Source organism: Petaurus breviceps, unplaced genomic scaffold, assembly GCF_028583685.1.
Source record: "Petaurus breviceps papuanus isolate PSGF00001 unplaced genomic scaffold, PetGlider_PUasm1.0 138, whole genome shotgun sequence".
NCBI classification, from domain to species: domain Eukaryota; kingdom Metazoa; phylum Chordata; class Mammalia; order Diprotodontia; family Petauridae; genus Petaurus; species Petaurus breviceps.
The window spans coordinates 232,905-249,769 of NW_027185694.1; the positions used below are offsets into that span (position 1 = coordinate 232,905).

The following is a 16,865-nucleotide window of genomic DNA, read 5'->3' on the forward strand; positions in this document are numbered from 1 at the left end:
CATGTTGTATTGTGAGCTGTCCATCTTTTCTTTGCTTCCATATAAGTTTTTTTCCTTCTTTGCTGTGCATTTTTTACTTTGTTTTTTTTTCACCCTTCCTCTGCCCTCCTCTCCCTTCTCCCCCGAAGGCTACAATTAAGTGCAGCTATATTTCTATATAGATATACACATTCACACAGACATACATATACACACTTCAGATACACAGATTTACACATGCATATATAAATTCTGATCTTTGCTTTTATGTTTGTGCATATCTCGTTTCCTATCCCTCTGCTTTACTTCTGCCCACTTTAGCCCTTCTATTACTTAGCCTCCCTCCCTTAAAGCATCCCTCCTCTATCCTCCCATTCCCATAAATCTAAACACCCTTGTGTAGCCCCCTTTAACTTGTTCCCTCACCCTTTCCTCTAGCGATTCCTCTTTTGTCCTCTCCCCCCTCCCATCCCCTTACCATTTTATTTCTTCTGAATTTAGAAGGGGTTTGGGAGACACTTCAGGCAAGTCCCCGCCTTTATTCTGCCATCTTGACTCCACCTTCTCAGGTTTTTTTTTTAAGTCAGTAGTTATTTATAATCTCTTGGTCACTTTTTTTTGGGGGGGAATAATAAAGTTCAACATTTTTTTTCCTCATCCCTTTGTTAGCCTTTCCATTTTCAGCCATCTGGAACACCCTCAAAATGAAGTCACTTCCAGCTTTGACCTCTTTTGTGTAATTCAGTCTAGTTTATGTGTTTTTTCCCAATTTTATTTTTTACCAGTGTCACTTCTACTTCCTAATGCTATACCTCTAGAGCTGGTATGTTAGATTCCAAATGTCTTTGAAGGTGAAGCTAGTTGTTAAAATGTTTACAGATTTTTTCCTTTTTTAATTTTTTGTTTCTTATCCTTCCATTTGCACCCTTCAATGCCCTTAGGATTACGTTGTGTAGTTGGTTCTCTTGTCAAGATTAAACATTTTTTTCTTCTTCTGCTTCTTATTATTTTATGAGCTGATATTGCTCATAATTTTCCATCATGCTTATTCATATGATTTTATAAACAAGATTATATTCTTCTCCAGTGTTGGCTTTGTATGCTTTATCTTTCTTCTTGGTAAGGAGATCAAGTGATTGCCAAACAAGTTAGTTTGTAGACTTTTTGTTGATTTATATCATTTAAACTTCCTTAGGGAATAGTTATAATTGGTGCTGATGGCTAGTCTTCCATCCACCTATCATTTTCAATATCAATTGAATAAGTCAGATTGGAATTGTTAAATGGGTATCATATATTTTTCTCATCTTTGTTTTTTTTATTAGTTTTGAATTAATCTTGGCTTTTTCTCTGATAAGTAAGTGGCCTGAAAATAAGCAGATAGCCAACTTAGGAATGACTCCCTCATAAGTAATGTTTCCTGTCTACTAAAACATAATGAATTTTACTTTTTATTGTATTACTTGTTGCTCACTATTTCCATCTTTTTTCTTGGAGAAAGTATTCGTGATATATAGATGAGGCTTCTGTGTGGTCTGTTCAATCTCTGACTTTCTTACTTTTGAATTTTCCAACTTTTTTTTCCTCCACCACACCTACCTTTTCATTAAAGTCACTACAAAGATCAAAATATGTCTTGATTTAATTTGCTTTAAAAAAATAAAATTTTTTGTAAAGTTTCTCTACTTCCTCATCCTCTGCAATAGATGTTGGCACATAAACCAGTTATTTTCCCAGTGTTATTTTTACAAATGTTTATCATGAGCATGGACAGCAAGATTAACATAAGCCCCTATAAAATGATGTTCCTTGTTAACCCTGGATGCATGATAAGATGAACTTTGCCAAGTCTTTCATTCTCATCTCTAACAAGAAACTGTGAGCCATTTTTCCGGTTAGCTACAACTTCCTTTTGTTTTCATTTTTAGTGAGGAGGTCAAGTTAATTCGGTTATTCCATTTTTATGTGTAGTCAAGTCACTGGAGAGAATCTCACATTTAATGCCCCAGTAGCTAAGTTTAAGTTTGTAGTCTGAAAATGTGTGATGCTTAGCACCTTGTCTTCACCTTTTCATCACCCTACCACCATTACTATAGAAACAAGAGGAGGTTACATAAGAATGAGGATGATTTTGTATTTTTCTTTATTTCGTTGGTTGCCATGGCCAAAGGATTGATTGCCAAGGGGCTAGTTCACAGGTGCTGAGGCCAGTCCTCAGAAAGCTGACTGAGTCTGTTGCTAGGACTATACTAAAAATCTTCTAGAATGTCAGATCCTGCCAAAATTTGTTCAGGCAATTCTTCCATAATACTTGTTTTGAAAGTGCAAATTTGTTCTATCAAGATTCATATATTAGGGGAGCGGCCAGGTGGCTCAGTGAGTAAAAGCACTGGCCCCAGTGTTGGGATGATCTGGAATCGAATTCCGGCTCTGCTGCTTAGCACCACACCAGCACCACACTGGCCGTGTAACCTTGAGCAAGTTACTTAACCCCAATTGTTTAAAAAAAAAAAGATTCATATGTTAGGGAACAATTTGGGCAGATGTGAACTTCATCTTTCCTTATGTGTGATTCCATCCCCAAGAAACATTTAAGTGAATGCAGAAGACTGTACTCAGCTGAACTGAGCCATGTAGGAATAACAAGATGCACAACCTCAAACATCTCTCCTAGCTGCTCCTGTTCACCATGTGTTTTTCCCGATGTGGTTGTGTTTTACTCTTCTTTTACATTTGTTAACTTTTCTACATGAAAAAAAGACACTCCTTTAATATCCCAAATATCTTCAAAAATGTCAAGCAGTTCTACAAAAGGAAACCTTTTAAGTATTGATGAGAAGCTTGAAATAATAAAGTCTTTTTGAAGAAATAAGAGAATGTATGATCTCAAGCAACAGGCCTTAAGGACCCCCCATTTTAGACCATTAGAGACAACACTGAAAAAAATAAAAGAAACATCTGTTACTTGAAGTGTTGTGTCCTTAACTCCATTTTCCCACAAGCCCTGTGGTTTTTAGGATGTAATTTTTCATAGTAAGATAATTTTTAGGAAAGTATATGCTGTGTTATAACAGAACTAAATGTGCTCTGCTGAGATAGCTGTAATTTGCTGTTACCTCCAAGCTGTGATGAGGTATCACATTAGGACTCAAGTATGTACTAACTCCTCTATCTAACTATAAATTTCCCTAAAGCAAAAGCTATTGAATATTTATTGTTTCCTGACTGTATGACTCCTGGTTGACCACTCTTTTTTTTTCAGGCAACTCTTTAAGACAATAACTTCCAAGAAAAGTACCAATCTGCTTTAGTGGCATTTCCTTATTCTTTCCTATGTGCTTCCTATACTAATGAAACTACAGGTCTCCAAATTCTCCCCAAACAAACCAAAACAAACAAAAAACTTATTTTTACATTTAGAAATTATTGTGGGTGAGAATGTTAGTCCCAGGTTTATTCCATAGTTATTTTGAGAGTTTTAAAATGTCTTCATGGTTTCATAAAGTAAAAATTCATGTTTCATTAATTTTTATGTACTAGCCAGCTGAAATAATTTATTGAGATAGCAAGGCTCAGATAATACAAGTGATTGGACTGTCAAAGATGTTTTGAGGAAAGTGATTTTGTTTCCAGAGTAGAATGATTATGTATGTTGAACATGACTTGTCTACTGAAAGAATGTTCTTAAGGGAAATTTTTATTTATAAAGAATTGAGTTTCATATCTGTAGAAGTAGGAAGTGTTAAATTCTCATTTGTGAAATTATAAAGTTACTATGTTGCCATCCACTTATAGTGATATAGAATATTGAATGCTTTAATTTCCGTGAACGGGAGATTTACAAAGGACTTTGTGCTGTACTTTTTAAACATTTTTTTTTATCAAGATGCATCTTCAAAAATTGGAATCATCACACAATCCTCAGCAAATCTATTTCCGACAAGATGTGTTATGTGAAACTCTGTCTGGAAACAGCTGTCCTTTATTGACTATAACTGCTATGCCAGAGTCTAATTATTATGAAAATATCTGTCAATTTAGTAAGTATAAATTACTTTATACAAAACACAGATATGTTTCCTAGTTGTTTTGGCTACAGTCTTTCCCTTAAAAATTAAGGAAATACTAAACTAATTACATTTAAAGTATAACATGCCTTTATATTGTTTGAGGAATTAATTAAGTAGGACTTTTGGTGTTTAAATGTAATAGCTTATATTAAGAAACCTGTCAATTATGGTAGCACAATTAGATGCCTACCTTCAACTATTCCTCAAATATCTTAAGAGTTTAAAAATGTTTCATTTTTTAATGTCCTCTTTTTCTGTATATAATTTTGATGGAGAAGTTGATAAATGAGAGGGGAGTCCACATGGTAAATTAAAAAAATACTCATCCTGGAGGAAGGGGACCTGAGATTAAACAACCCTGTCTGTACTACTTACTCCCTGTGTGACTTGGGGAAAGTCAGTTACTCTTCTGATGCTTCAGTTTCCTTATCTCCGTGATGAAAGCTATGGACTTGAGGGCCCTTCCAGTTCTAGATCTGTGATCCTATGGTGATAGCACACATATGCACGCATACTCACACACCCATGTATTCTCTGTTCAGACTACCTTGAGAATGTCTCAAAGTGACAGTTTCCTCTGCACAAAGGAAAAAAAATGAAGAGACTTTCATTTATATGGTGACTTTGATATGGGGTGAAGTTATGGGAATATGAGCTAAGTTCTTTTATAGGATTACCTGCCAAAACAATGCAAAAATATAGTAGTCTGAAAATTAAATATTGAAATTTGATAGGCCTTTAACCTTAAAGCCTATAAAGCAGGGATATAAATATATACTTCTTACTGGTCCCTTTATCCTTATTGAGAATGATAGATTTAAAAAAATTATAATAATTTAAGTTTACCCCAACAATTGCTTATTTATAAGATGGTATTACATCAAATATTATAAAATTAAAAGTCCAATAATAAGTGAATTATTTAATCAGTAATGATTTCTTTTATTATGTCATTTTATATTCAGGCCTATAGTTAAGTAGATAAGTTTCCAAAACCATGTAACAATAATATTATTATTTTAAACTTTTAACTGTTTGTTTTAACGTGACCTTTATATTTAGGAAATCGCCCTTATATTTTCTTATCTGCTCGAGTACATCCTGGAGAAACTAATTCAAGCTGGGTTATGAAAGGAACTTTGGAATATCTTATGAGCAATAACCCTACTGCTCAGAGCTTGCGTGAATCCTATATTTTTAAAATTGTCCCTATGCTAAACCCTGATGGTGTCATTAATGGAAAGTAAGTTAAAACTACTACTATAAAAATCTTACTATTAGTAATGATCTTTAAGATTTGTTGATATGTCAATATTCAAGTTAATTTGGAAAATAAGCACATCAGTTTTTATCCCAAAATAAAGCAAGTTTTCATATAGAAATATTTCAGATTAATTTTAAATTAGTTATATGATTTTTGTTATAATTCTGAATGAAAATATGCCTGGTGATTTTGATTATCAGATTTATTGAGGTACTCCATTCTTCGAAACAAGACATTGTGTTGTCTGAACATAGCAAGAACATCCAGGCCAACTTCCTCATTTGATTTATTACCTATGAGACTAGAATTCTCTAATTGTTATTTAATGTACAATATACTACACATGGAGGCTTTTATCTTACTCAGGCAGTGGTTTTGTTGTTTTCTAGATGACACAGTTTGTTGCTTTAGGAAAAATACATCCATAGTTTTTCCTTTTTTTTTAATTTCAAGAGAAGAATACCTGTTTGTCTCAAGTTGTAGAATCTCTCTTGGAGATTGTTTCCATTGCCTGAGTATAACCATACTGGTAAATTGTTTCCAGCATTAAGGGATAGCAGTTACTAAATTCTAGGTTTGGAATTTTAAAAGAGAATTCTTTCTAAACTCTTTCTAAAAGTGGTTTTGAGAGGTAGGAATTTACAGTTATTTGTAGATATAGTAATGAGAGTTTTTTTTTTTCTAATTGATGAATTTGTTGCCATGACCTTTCTCTGTTTTCATTTCAGAGTGAATTGGTAGGTTGGTAGGTAGGTAGACCATAGCTAATTTTTCCAATGTAAAAACAACCTGAATATTTTTCATATTTTTTAGTATTATGGAATTGTGGCTGATAGCCTAGTTGTAGGGAGAAATAATTAGCCTACTCATGAATTATAATCCTGTTTATGGTTTGTAAGCCATCTCTAATTATTTGTTTAATAACTCTGCTGCCTTCCTTAATTATTTGTACCTAATAGAAAATTAGAATAGCTGTTATTCTAATAATGCTTTTATATCATATTTACATACTACAAAATTATTTTGTATATATTATATCATTTGATCCTTGTTCCAACCCTAAGGAGCAACAGGGTGGTAGGTATTGTTCTTATTTCATATACTTGGAGAGAAAGGCTCAGAGCCAAGAACCTAACTAAAATCTTAATTATGAGGTTATTTTGAATACAGTTAGAACATATATTAATTTTTGAAAAGTGGATAAATTCTGACTTAAGATATCTCACTATAGTGAGTTAGAATTTTATATATTTCTTCTGAATTAGACAGCTATGTACATTTGAATTACTTAGTAAAAGTAACCACAGATTTAAATTAGAAATATTTTTATATGGATTAAGTAATGGTTTTGGTAACAAATTGCTTTCTTTCTTTGTGTTCATGTTTGTATAGTCACCGTTGTTCTTTAAGTGGAGAAGATTTGAACCGTCAATGGCAAAGTCCAAACCCAGATTTGCACCCTACAATTTACCATGCTAAAGGTTTGCTGCAGTATATGGCTGCAATCAAACGTTTACCTCTGGTAAGTGTGAGCTCTTGTTTTTAGGCTGGTTAGTCAAGGAGATGAATATATAAATCCAGAGTAATATTTTAAAATCATGATACATTTATTAAGTACCTACTGTGTGCAGGGAACTGTGGTGTGTTTAGATATATAAAGAAAACATGATAAAAGAAACACATCTAATAATTTTATGTTATTTTGCTAATTATAAGTGCTTAATAAATGTTAGGTCATTTCCCCATAAGTAATGACTTAGAAATGATTTCATTGATTTTAATAAATACATTGACATCCTTAGATAATAAAAAAATGAAAACACTACAGCTCTTTGTAAAATCTTTATAAACCTTAGTTTTCCTCATCTATAAAATGAAAGATGTGAATAGGAAGATTTCCTTTCTCTTTCTGAATTTGTGATCCTACTATTCTATAAATATTTAATCATATCTTAATTAGATAATTTTGTACTTCTGTGTTTTCTTACAATTTAATTAAAAAGCAGTGTTTGTGGTTTTATTCATATTTGACAATTAATGGACCTTTACTTTTTACTTCCATTTATACTTCCAACTTTTACTTGTTCTAGAAATTTTAAAGACTTGGTTATGAATTTCTGTACTTCAGGGTGTTTGATTCCTTATTTGAGCATCATTGTATATATTATTTAAATTCTTAAAATATTAAATTTCCCAAATAGAATCATTATTACATTTGTGCTAAGTAGCCTCATGCATACAAATTAATAAATTTCTGATCAGTACTCAGTTTGTTAAAACTTCCAGAAGAGCCATCACCAGGATAGTGCATGTGTATTGTGAGACTATATTGGACTGCTTGAATGCTTGTGTGTTTGTGTGTGTCTGCATGCGCACGTATGTGCATGTGTTTCTTGTCTTTTGCGTATGTCTGCCTTTCGACTTTCATTACAAATTTCCAGTTTATTTAAGTTTAGATTGTTTAAGCTACTTCTGGAAAAGATAGAAAAGCTTCACATAAGGATACACCATCAACTTGTAAATCCCTTCTCTACTTTTTCATTTTAAAAATACTGTTAGAATTTTTATAATTATTTTTCAATGTCAGACTTCTGAAATTTCTCACTAATTAAAACTCCGTTAACCTTTTGAGTTGCATTTTGCAAACCAAAATTGTAATAGAATTGGAAAAAAGAAAAATGTTAGGTAGCTATATTACAGGTCAAAAAATTAATCAGTAGAACCTGTGGTTTGGCCTGCAGAATATTAGCAGGCATCGATTTTACCAGAGGTTAAGTCTTCTCAAGCCTGGGTGTTACTTCCTGAAATGGTTTTACTTTGTGTTAAATTGTAGCTCTAATGAGGTTAAGAGGCTTAGAAATATAGTTCCAGAACAGGTTTGAGGATACTTACCTGTATTTTGATAATGTTTAAAATCTGAACTTTAAAATGATCTGAATATAATATTGTCACTTGTAGGTTTACTGTGATTATCATGGTCACTCTCGAAAGAAAAATGTATTTATGTATGGATGCAGCATCAAGGAGACTGTGTGGCATACTAATGATAATGCTGCCTCTTGTGATGTGGTTGAAGATATGGGATACAGGGTGAGTTCTATAAAGTTCATGTCTTCTCTGCTTTGCAGAAGAGCCTATAACCTCATTCCTTTTCTTCCTTTCCCTTTCTTTCTTCTTCTTTTTTTCAGCCCCTCCATCCTTACCTCCTTCTCTCCCCTAGAAAATGAGCAAATGGGGGCAGCTAGGTAGCACAGTGAATAGAGCACTGACCCTGGAGTCAGGAGGACCTGAGTTCAAATCCAGCCTTAGACACTTAGCACTTACTAGCTGTGTGACCTTGGGCAAGTCACTTCACCCCAATTGCCCTGCCTTCCCCCCTCCAAAAAGCAAACAAACAAACAAACAAAAAAGAAAATGAGCAAAATAGGAATCATTCAAGAAGGATCAAGTAATGCTATGCATGTAAATAACTACTCAGTAAAGATTTTTAAAATAGATTGAAGAATAAAATAGAAGTGATGGATATCTGATGGTGTGGTTTAGAATAACAGTATAGCTAGTAAACAAAAATGCCAACCCTTAACATTGATACTTAACATTGGTAACATGTGCAAACTTATGTTCCAGATTTCTAGATTTCCCATAAAGAGTCACCTTGATAAAAGTCAACTCTCATCTTCTGGTCATGTTATTTCAGGTCCATTGACTCTTTTTCATGAAGATTCACTTTGGAGTTATGATTCCCAGTTATCTAAGGGTCCACTGTTGCCCAGGCTTCCCAGCAGGAAATATTTTCATCTTCTTTGTTCTGCTCTATACCTTGCCGATTTAGCATGTAGTTGTTCAGTCTTATGAAACAAACAAAACAAATCATTTCTAGGGACAAATAAATTCAGAAATTTAAAGGAATATAATTTATTATTCAGGAACACATAAATTCTTATTGAACTCTAGAAATAACATACTTGTTCTGTATGGTGTACTTTTTGTTTTATGTGTTCAAAAAAGTTTTAAGTTTCTGGTTTTATGTGTCTGAGGAAGGCATCAGGCTCCTATCACCATTCATTGGGAATTGAGTGTTTTGTTATTACCTCCATCCTGTGTTATGTGTAATAGTTGCTTAGTAAGTCTTTGTTAAGTGAACTAGATTTTTGTGGTCACAGCCCTCAGTCTGGCATTGAAGATCCTCCATAATCTGGTTACCACCTATATTTCTAGTCTTATTTCATGTTGTTTGCCTTGATCCTCTCCTTTCTAATTGAACTCTGCAGCTCACAGTTCCATGTGTATAGGACATATCCTGTCTCTGCCTTTATATGTGCTGGAATGCATTTATTCCTCACTGCAGCCTTATAGAATTCTAAGTGTCCTTTAAATTAGGAACTCTTAATCAGGGGTCCACAGACCCTTTTGTGTATGTAGATTTCAAGGTGTACATGAACTTGGATGGGAAAAAATTACTTATTTCAATATGTAATTTTTTCCTTTGTAAGCTTATGTATTTTATCTTAAGCATTTGAAACTGTTATTCTGAGGAGTCTGTAAGCTTCACAAGATTGTCCAAGGGTCCTAGTACAAAAAAGGTAAAATAAAGCAAAACTCAGATGCTATTTCTTATATGAGGCCTTCCCCGACATCCTCTCCCAGTCAACAGGTAGTACTTTTGCCTTCTTGAAATTACCTTGTACATGCTTTTTATTTACTTAGGTGTTTATATTATCTCTTACCAATAGAATGTAAACCATTTAAGGGTAGAAAAAGTTTCATTTTTTTTTCCTTTGATTCCCCAGTGACTAGTAAAGTATCTTATACGTAGTAGATGCTAAATAAATGTTTGTTGAATTGAATTAAATATATAATTGCCAAGAAGTATTGGGAAGATATTTCTGAAAAAAGGAACTTGTTGGTACTCCTCACCTATTCTGAGCCATTATTCTTCCTTTGGCTCTGCTTTCCCCTTTTCCCTAGCAATTAGTCTGTTATCGGAATAAATATTATGATTGATTAGCTGTATATATCAACATGTCATCCATATCTCCATTCTTGTTGTTGCCAGGGCCTATGCAGCAAATAGAACTCAGATAAAATGAAGAATCACGAGGGAATAATTGGGTGACTTGTAAAATAAATATTGCAAACCAGGAAGTGGAAATCTTTCATTAGTACAGGCTTTTGTCCTGATTTTAATTACTTAATTTTGTTTTAAGGGTAGTAAAGATGAAAAGTGAACTATATTAGTTTTTGACTGACCTATTCTGAAAGGTGAATTTCTTTAATTTTTCTGTAATTAGTAGTGTAGACTAATTCTTTACCTTATGTAGCAATATTATTTTCCTAGGAAATGTGGAATCCAGTGAAACTCAAGTTAAAAATGACCACTTAAAGTACAATGCTTTGATATTTAACATCACGTCTGTTAAGTTATGTACTGGTTTGAAATAGAAACCTTGTCTCTTGAATTCCTAATATTGAGGTCACAATAGTTTACCAAAACCACAATTTGAAAAGCAGCAGGAGAAATCCTAGTAAGAACTTTGGATTCAGAGTCTGAACACCTGTCTTCGAGATTTGGCTCTGCTATGTACAAGCTCTGTGACCATGGGTAAAACTGGTAAAGTAACACCTTGAATCTCCTGCCTTATTGGATTGTTAGGAGAAAAGAATTTTTAGATGACTATATAAATTTAAGCTGTTATTATTTGAGAAGCTTCTGAGTATTTTGTGCAGAAAATTTAGAATTTTTAGTGGGGCAGTGGAGGAATTATGGGGCATGTAGGAACTAGACTAATCATTATGATTTCATTTAATTTTTTAAAATTCCACTGATTTTCTCTCTCAGACTTTGCCGAAGATATTAAGCCATACTGCCCCAGCATTCTGCATGAGCAGCTGCAGCTTTGTAGTAGAAAAATCCAAGCAATCGACAGCCCGTGTTGTCGTGTGGAGGGAAATAGGAGTACAGAGAAGCTACACCATGGAGAGCACATTGTGCGGCTGTGACCAAGGAAAGTACAAGGTGAGTCCTTCTGGCAGAATCAGAGCTTCCTCACTGAGAGCTCTCCATTGACGACAGACCAGGGAGAAGATCACTGTTTGGGGGGATTTTCTCAAAGCAAATCATGTGTTTGATATTGTATAGTAGCACTTTTTAAGTGTCAGCAAGATCTGTTCTTAAATATCAATTCATTTTTTTCCCCAAACACAAAGAATATATGGAACATTGGTGATAAATCCAGATAAAGCTAATGAATCTGTGAATATAGTTCTGCCTTTAGGGTGAAATGAAATAAATTCTTGTCTTTCCTTGTAGTTCCATTATTGCCTCAGTTCCTTTAAATTTGTGATTTGGGGTAAGTGTTTTAGGGCTCACTTCTAGTTGGTAATTAGTAACTTGTAGTGAATTTTCTTCTCTTTTTATATAAACTTTATTGATATTTTTTGTTTGTATAGCAGCTAAATTTCCATTGCATTCCTCCTCTTTTCCTTCTCGGAGAATAATCTTTAAGACTTAAAAGACATTTTTTAAAAAGAAGAGAAAAGTGAAAAAAATCAACAAAATTGATCAATGTAATGAAAAATCAGAAAATATATGTAGTATTCCACTCTGGTGGACCCTCACCTCTTACACAGAAATGGGAGAAGTAGTCTTCTCACATCTCTTCTTTGGGACCAAGGTTTTTCTTTGTAATTTTTCATATTTATTTTAGTTCGTTTTGTGATGGTTGTTTTTTTATTCACATTGTTGTAATCACTGTATGTATTATTTTCTAATTCTGCTTCACTCTATACCGATTCATATTAACCTTTCCATGCTTCTCTCTGTTCATCATTATCATTGTTTCTTACAGCACAGTAATATTCCATTACATGAATGGTACCACATTTTATTTATCAATACATCCATTGGTGGGCATATACTTTGTTTCCAGCTCTTTGCTAATAGAAAAAAGTGATCCTATAAATATTTTGGTGTATATGATGTCTTTTTATCAATGACCTCCTTGGGGCACATACCTAGCAATGGAATCTTGTAAATCTAATGATTTGCTTAATTCCAAATGACTTTCTATTTTATGTTAATTCACAGTTCCACTAGCAATAGTTTGTCTCACCCTCTACAACCTTGCCAGCATCGATTATTTACATCTTTTGTTATTTTTGTCAATTTGTCAACATCAGAGTTGTTTTGCTTTGTATTTCTCATAATATTAATGATTTAGACATGTATTTCTCTTAATGACTTTTATATCTTTAACACCAAACCAATTTCTGAAAAACCTGATAGCAAGATTCCCCCCCCTCCCCTATTTTTTAGTGGCATAATCTCTGATATTTAAGTCACAGATACATTTTAAATTTATTTTAGAATATGGTATAAAATTTTGGTCTAGGCCATATTTCTGCCAGATTGATTTCCAGGTAAATGGTATATTTTCAATGGAAACTTTTAAAAAACTGTATTCATATAATAGATATAGAAATAGAATTATGGATAAAATCATAGTATTTCAGAACTGAAGTCACCTTAGAAATCAGGTCTAATTCCCTCATCTTTTAGATGAAGAAATATGCTAATGGAGGAGTTAAGATAACTTCCATGGTTTCATAATTCTTGTGCATAAGTCTAAAAATGTTGTTTTAATGAAGCCAAAATAATCATTGTCAGTCTGTAATAAACTTGAAGGCATGTAAATATTTTTCAGTGAGACTCATACTTTCTTGAATGGGAGCTTAATGGCAGATCAGGAACTAGAATCCAAGACTCTTGACTCAATCAAGAGTTCTTTCCATTCTATTATGTTGCCTCTTGATCTCTCTATATCATAGTATAATATAAACATATTTGTAGTAGGTTACTATGAATGGTAATGCATATTAATAGTTATATATTATTGTAGTCATATACACATTATTAGCCAACTACCTAGATCTTAGTGTATTTGATGTATTAAGGCTTTTTTTTAAATTATAAATTGCTTACCACTATCATCACAGTTGTCTTACTGTGATAATCCTGCACATTGCAGGTTTTCTGATTGCTATAATTTCCCATTAAAAGTAACATCATTTAAAAATTAAGAGATATTTAAGATACATGACAGAAGCAATTTTTAAAAGTTCAAAGTCACTTCAAATATATAAATATGAAAATTTTATATGTAGCAAATAGGATATTTGATGAATAATTAGGAAACCTGGATATTTATATTCCTTGCTTTGTTTCTGAAAGATCATAGCATATTATATAAATTATTTTACTGAGCCTTTTTCTCCACAGGGAAAAGGGATAATGGATCTACTATTCAGACATTTTTGTAAGCTTAAGATAAAAGATTATTACAAATGTGCACTTATGAAAAGCCTAATAGCCTCATTGGATAAGATTAAAAAATAAAATTTTATAGTATATATCTAAAAATGTTAAGTGTTGATGGAACCAGACTGAATCTTAAACTGTAATAAACTAGGAAGCATGCAAAGATTTTGTGAGGGGACTCACACTATTTGGGCCAGTCGAAAGGAGACTTTAATGAACAGTATATTATGTTGAAAAAACTTTTTGTTGGCAGTGCCCAGTTTTCCCATTTTGTGATATTCATCTTTCTAGCTACCTCAAAATAATGGTGAGGGACCTTTTAGGCTATAGGTTTAGTGGAATTATGCTCTTCATAAATCATTGTTATGAACCTACAGATAAGGACCATAGAGACTATTGGAGAAAAGGTGGCTTAAGAAATTGCTTTAAAATTGGTCCATGTAGGAATGGGAAAAGGGAGGTTCTGAGTTCTACAGGTAAGAGCTTCAGTATCGTTTGAAGACATCTATATTATGGAGGAATGCTGTGGTGCCCTTACTGGGAGTCACAAGAAAATAATAGATTTTTAAAATGCAAAGTTATAATTTATATGCCATTTTCTTTTTTTTTTTTTTTAATTTTTTAAAATTGATTTGTTTCCTTTTAGTTTACAGGATTCAATTCCACAATTCCTTGAGTTTCACATTTTGTCCCCCACCCCCCCCAAGACGGCATATAGTCAAGTACAGGATCTGTAAATACTTTCACATTATACATTAGTCAGGTTATAAGGACGGATTGTACCAGCTGGAATGAAAAATGGTAAAGAGGACATAAAACCAAACAAGAGAAGGAAAAAGCTCAGGTATTTTGCTTCCACCTGGATATAAACTTAGTTCTTTCTCTGGATGCACATATTTCTCTCCATCATGAGTCTTTTGGGATTGACTTATATCACTGCATTGCTGAGAAGAGTCCAATGTATCAGAGTTGGTCATCACACATACGTTGTGTCTGTAATTGTGTACAAATTTCTCCTGGTTCTACTCTTCTCACTCCGCATCAGTTTGTATAAGCCTCTCCAGGTAAATATGAAGATCATCTGCTCCTCGTTTCTTATAGTTTCTTATAGCACAATAGTATTCCATAACATGCATATACCCCAACTTGTTCAGCCATTCCCCAATTGATGGGCACCCCCTTAATTTCCAATTCTTTGCTACCACAAAAATTGCTGCTATAAACATTTTTGTACATATGGGTCTTTCTCCCACTTCTATGATCTCTTTGGGATATAACCCTAGGAGTGGTATTGCTGGATCAAAGGGTTTGAAAGTATTTATAGCCCTTTGGGCATAATTCCAGATTGCTCTCCAGAAAGGCTGGATCAGTTCACAACTCCACCAGCGATGCATTAGTGTTCCAATTTGCCCACATCCTCTCCAGCATTTGTCATTTTCCTGTTTTGTCATCTTAGCCAATCTGACTGGTGACATGTGGTAACTCAGAGCTGTTTTGATTTGCATTTCTCTAATCAATAGTGATTTAGAGCATTTCTTCATGTGCTTATAGATAGCTTTAATTTCTTTCTCTGAAAACTGCCTGTTCATATCCTTTGACCATTTATCAATTGAGGAATGACTTGTATTCTTATAAATTTGACTCAATTCTCTGTATATTTTAGAGATGAGTCCTTTGTCAGAGACATAGGTTGCAAAGATTCTTTCCCAATTTCCCACCTCCCTCTTAATCTTGGTTACATTGGCTTTGTTTGTACAGAAGCTTTTCAATTTCATATAGTCAAAATCATCCATTTTACATTTTATGATGTTCTCTAATTCTTGTTTGGTCATAAAGTCTTTCCCTCTCACAAGTCTGATAGGTAAACTATTCCTTGTTTCAGGAAACTACTTACAGTATCAACCTTTATACCTAGATCATGCAGCCATTTAGACTTTATTTTGGTATATGGTGTTAGATAATGGTCTATGCCCAGTTTCTGCAATACTATATTCCAGTTTTCCCAGCAGTTTTTGTCAAATAGTGAGTTCTTATCCCAAAAACCAGGGTCTGGGGGTTTGTCAAACAATAGATTACTATAGTCATTGACTTTTGAATCTCATGTGCCTAATCTATTCCATTGATCCACTCCTCTATTCCTCAGCCAGTACCAAGTAGTTTTGATGACTGCTGCTTTATAATACAGATTGAAATCTGGTATAGTTAGTCCACCTTCCCTAGCATTTCTTTTCATTAATTCCCTTGATATTGTGGACTGTTTCTTCTTCCAAATGAATTTTGTTACTATTTTTCCTAGCTCTATAAAGTAGTTTTTTGGTAAATTAATTGGTATGGCACTAAATATATAATTTAATTTAGGTAAAATTGTCATTTTTATTATATTAGCTCGACCCAGCCATAAGCAATTGATATTTTTCCAATTAGTTAGATCTGACTTTATTTGTGTGAAAAGTGTTTTGTAGTTGTGGTCATATAGGTCCTGGGTTTGTTTTGGCAGGTAGATTCCCAAATATTTTATAATGTCTACAGTAACCTTAAATGGGATTTCTCTTTCTGTCTCTTGCTGTTTAATTTCATTGGAAAATGAAAATTTTTTCCTAGATGTGAGGTGATAAGGGCCTGCACTAGGGTGGTAGAAGTATCAGAGGAAAGATGGGGGCATAATTCAGAGATGTCATAAAGGTAAAATCAACATTTGACAAAGAGATTGGAAGTGGAGATGAGTACAGATTCAAGAATGATACCTACATTGAGAAGCCTCAACAGTAATGGAAGTTTGGAAGGAGGAACTGTTTGGGTGAAAAGATGATTTCAGTTTTGGACATGTTGAGTTTCAGTTGTGTATACGACATCTAGTTCAAGATATCTAATAGGCATTGTAGATACAAGACTAGAGGTCAGCAATGTGATTAGGGTTAGATAGGTAGATTTAAGAATCATTAACATGGAGATGATAATTGAATCATTAGGAGCTGATGAGATCATCAAGAAAAATAGTATATAGAAAGAAGAGAAGTGGGCCCATGACAGAATAATGTGCAACACTCAAGGTTATTGAACATGATCTGGATGAAAATCCAGCAAAGGAGATTGAGAAGGAGCAGTCAGGTTGGAGGAGAACCAGGAGAGGCTAGTAACTGAAGACCTAGAGAAGAGAGTATCAAGGAGAAGAAGGTGATTGACAGTGTCAGAGGCTTTAAAGAGGTCAAGAAGAATGAGGATTGAGAAAAGGCCA

At 33.6% G+C, this 16,865-nt stretch overlaps 1 protein-coding gene across 3 annotated transcripts in view; it reads left to right on the forward strand.

The window, feature by feature from the left end:
• Positions 1-16,865, forward strand: part of AGTPBP1 (ATP/GTP binding carboxypeptidase 1) — a 238,964-nt gene that overhangs the window by 154,221 nt on the left and 67,878 nt on the right. For all 3 annotated transcript variants that reach the window (XM_069105050.1, XM_069105046.1, XM_069105052.1), the window contains 5 exons: positions 3,866-4,019; positions 5,112-5,292; positions 6,706-6,835; positions 8,272-8,403; positions 11,153-11,329. In XM_069105050.1, the coding sequence (XP_068961151.1) occupies positions 3,866-4,019; positions 5,112-5,292; positions 6,706-6,835; positions 8,272-8,403; positions 11,153-11,329 (774 nt within the window). The remainder of the gene's footprint in view (positions 1-3,865; positions 4,020-5,111; positions 5,293-6,705; positions 6,836-8,271; positions 8,404-11,152; positions 11,330-16,865) is intronic.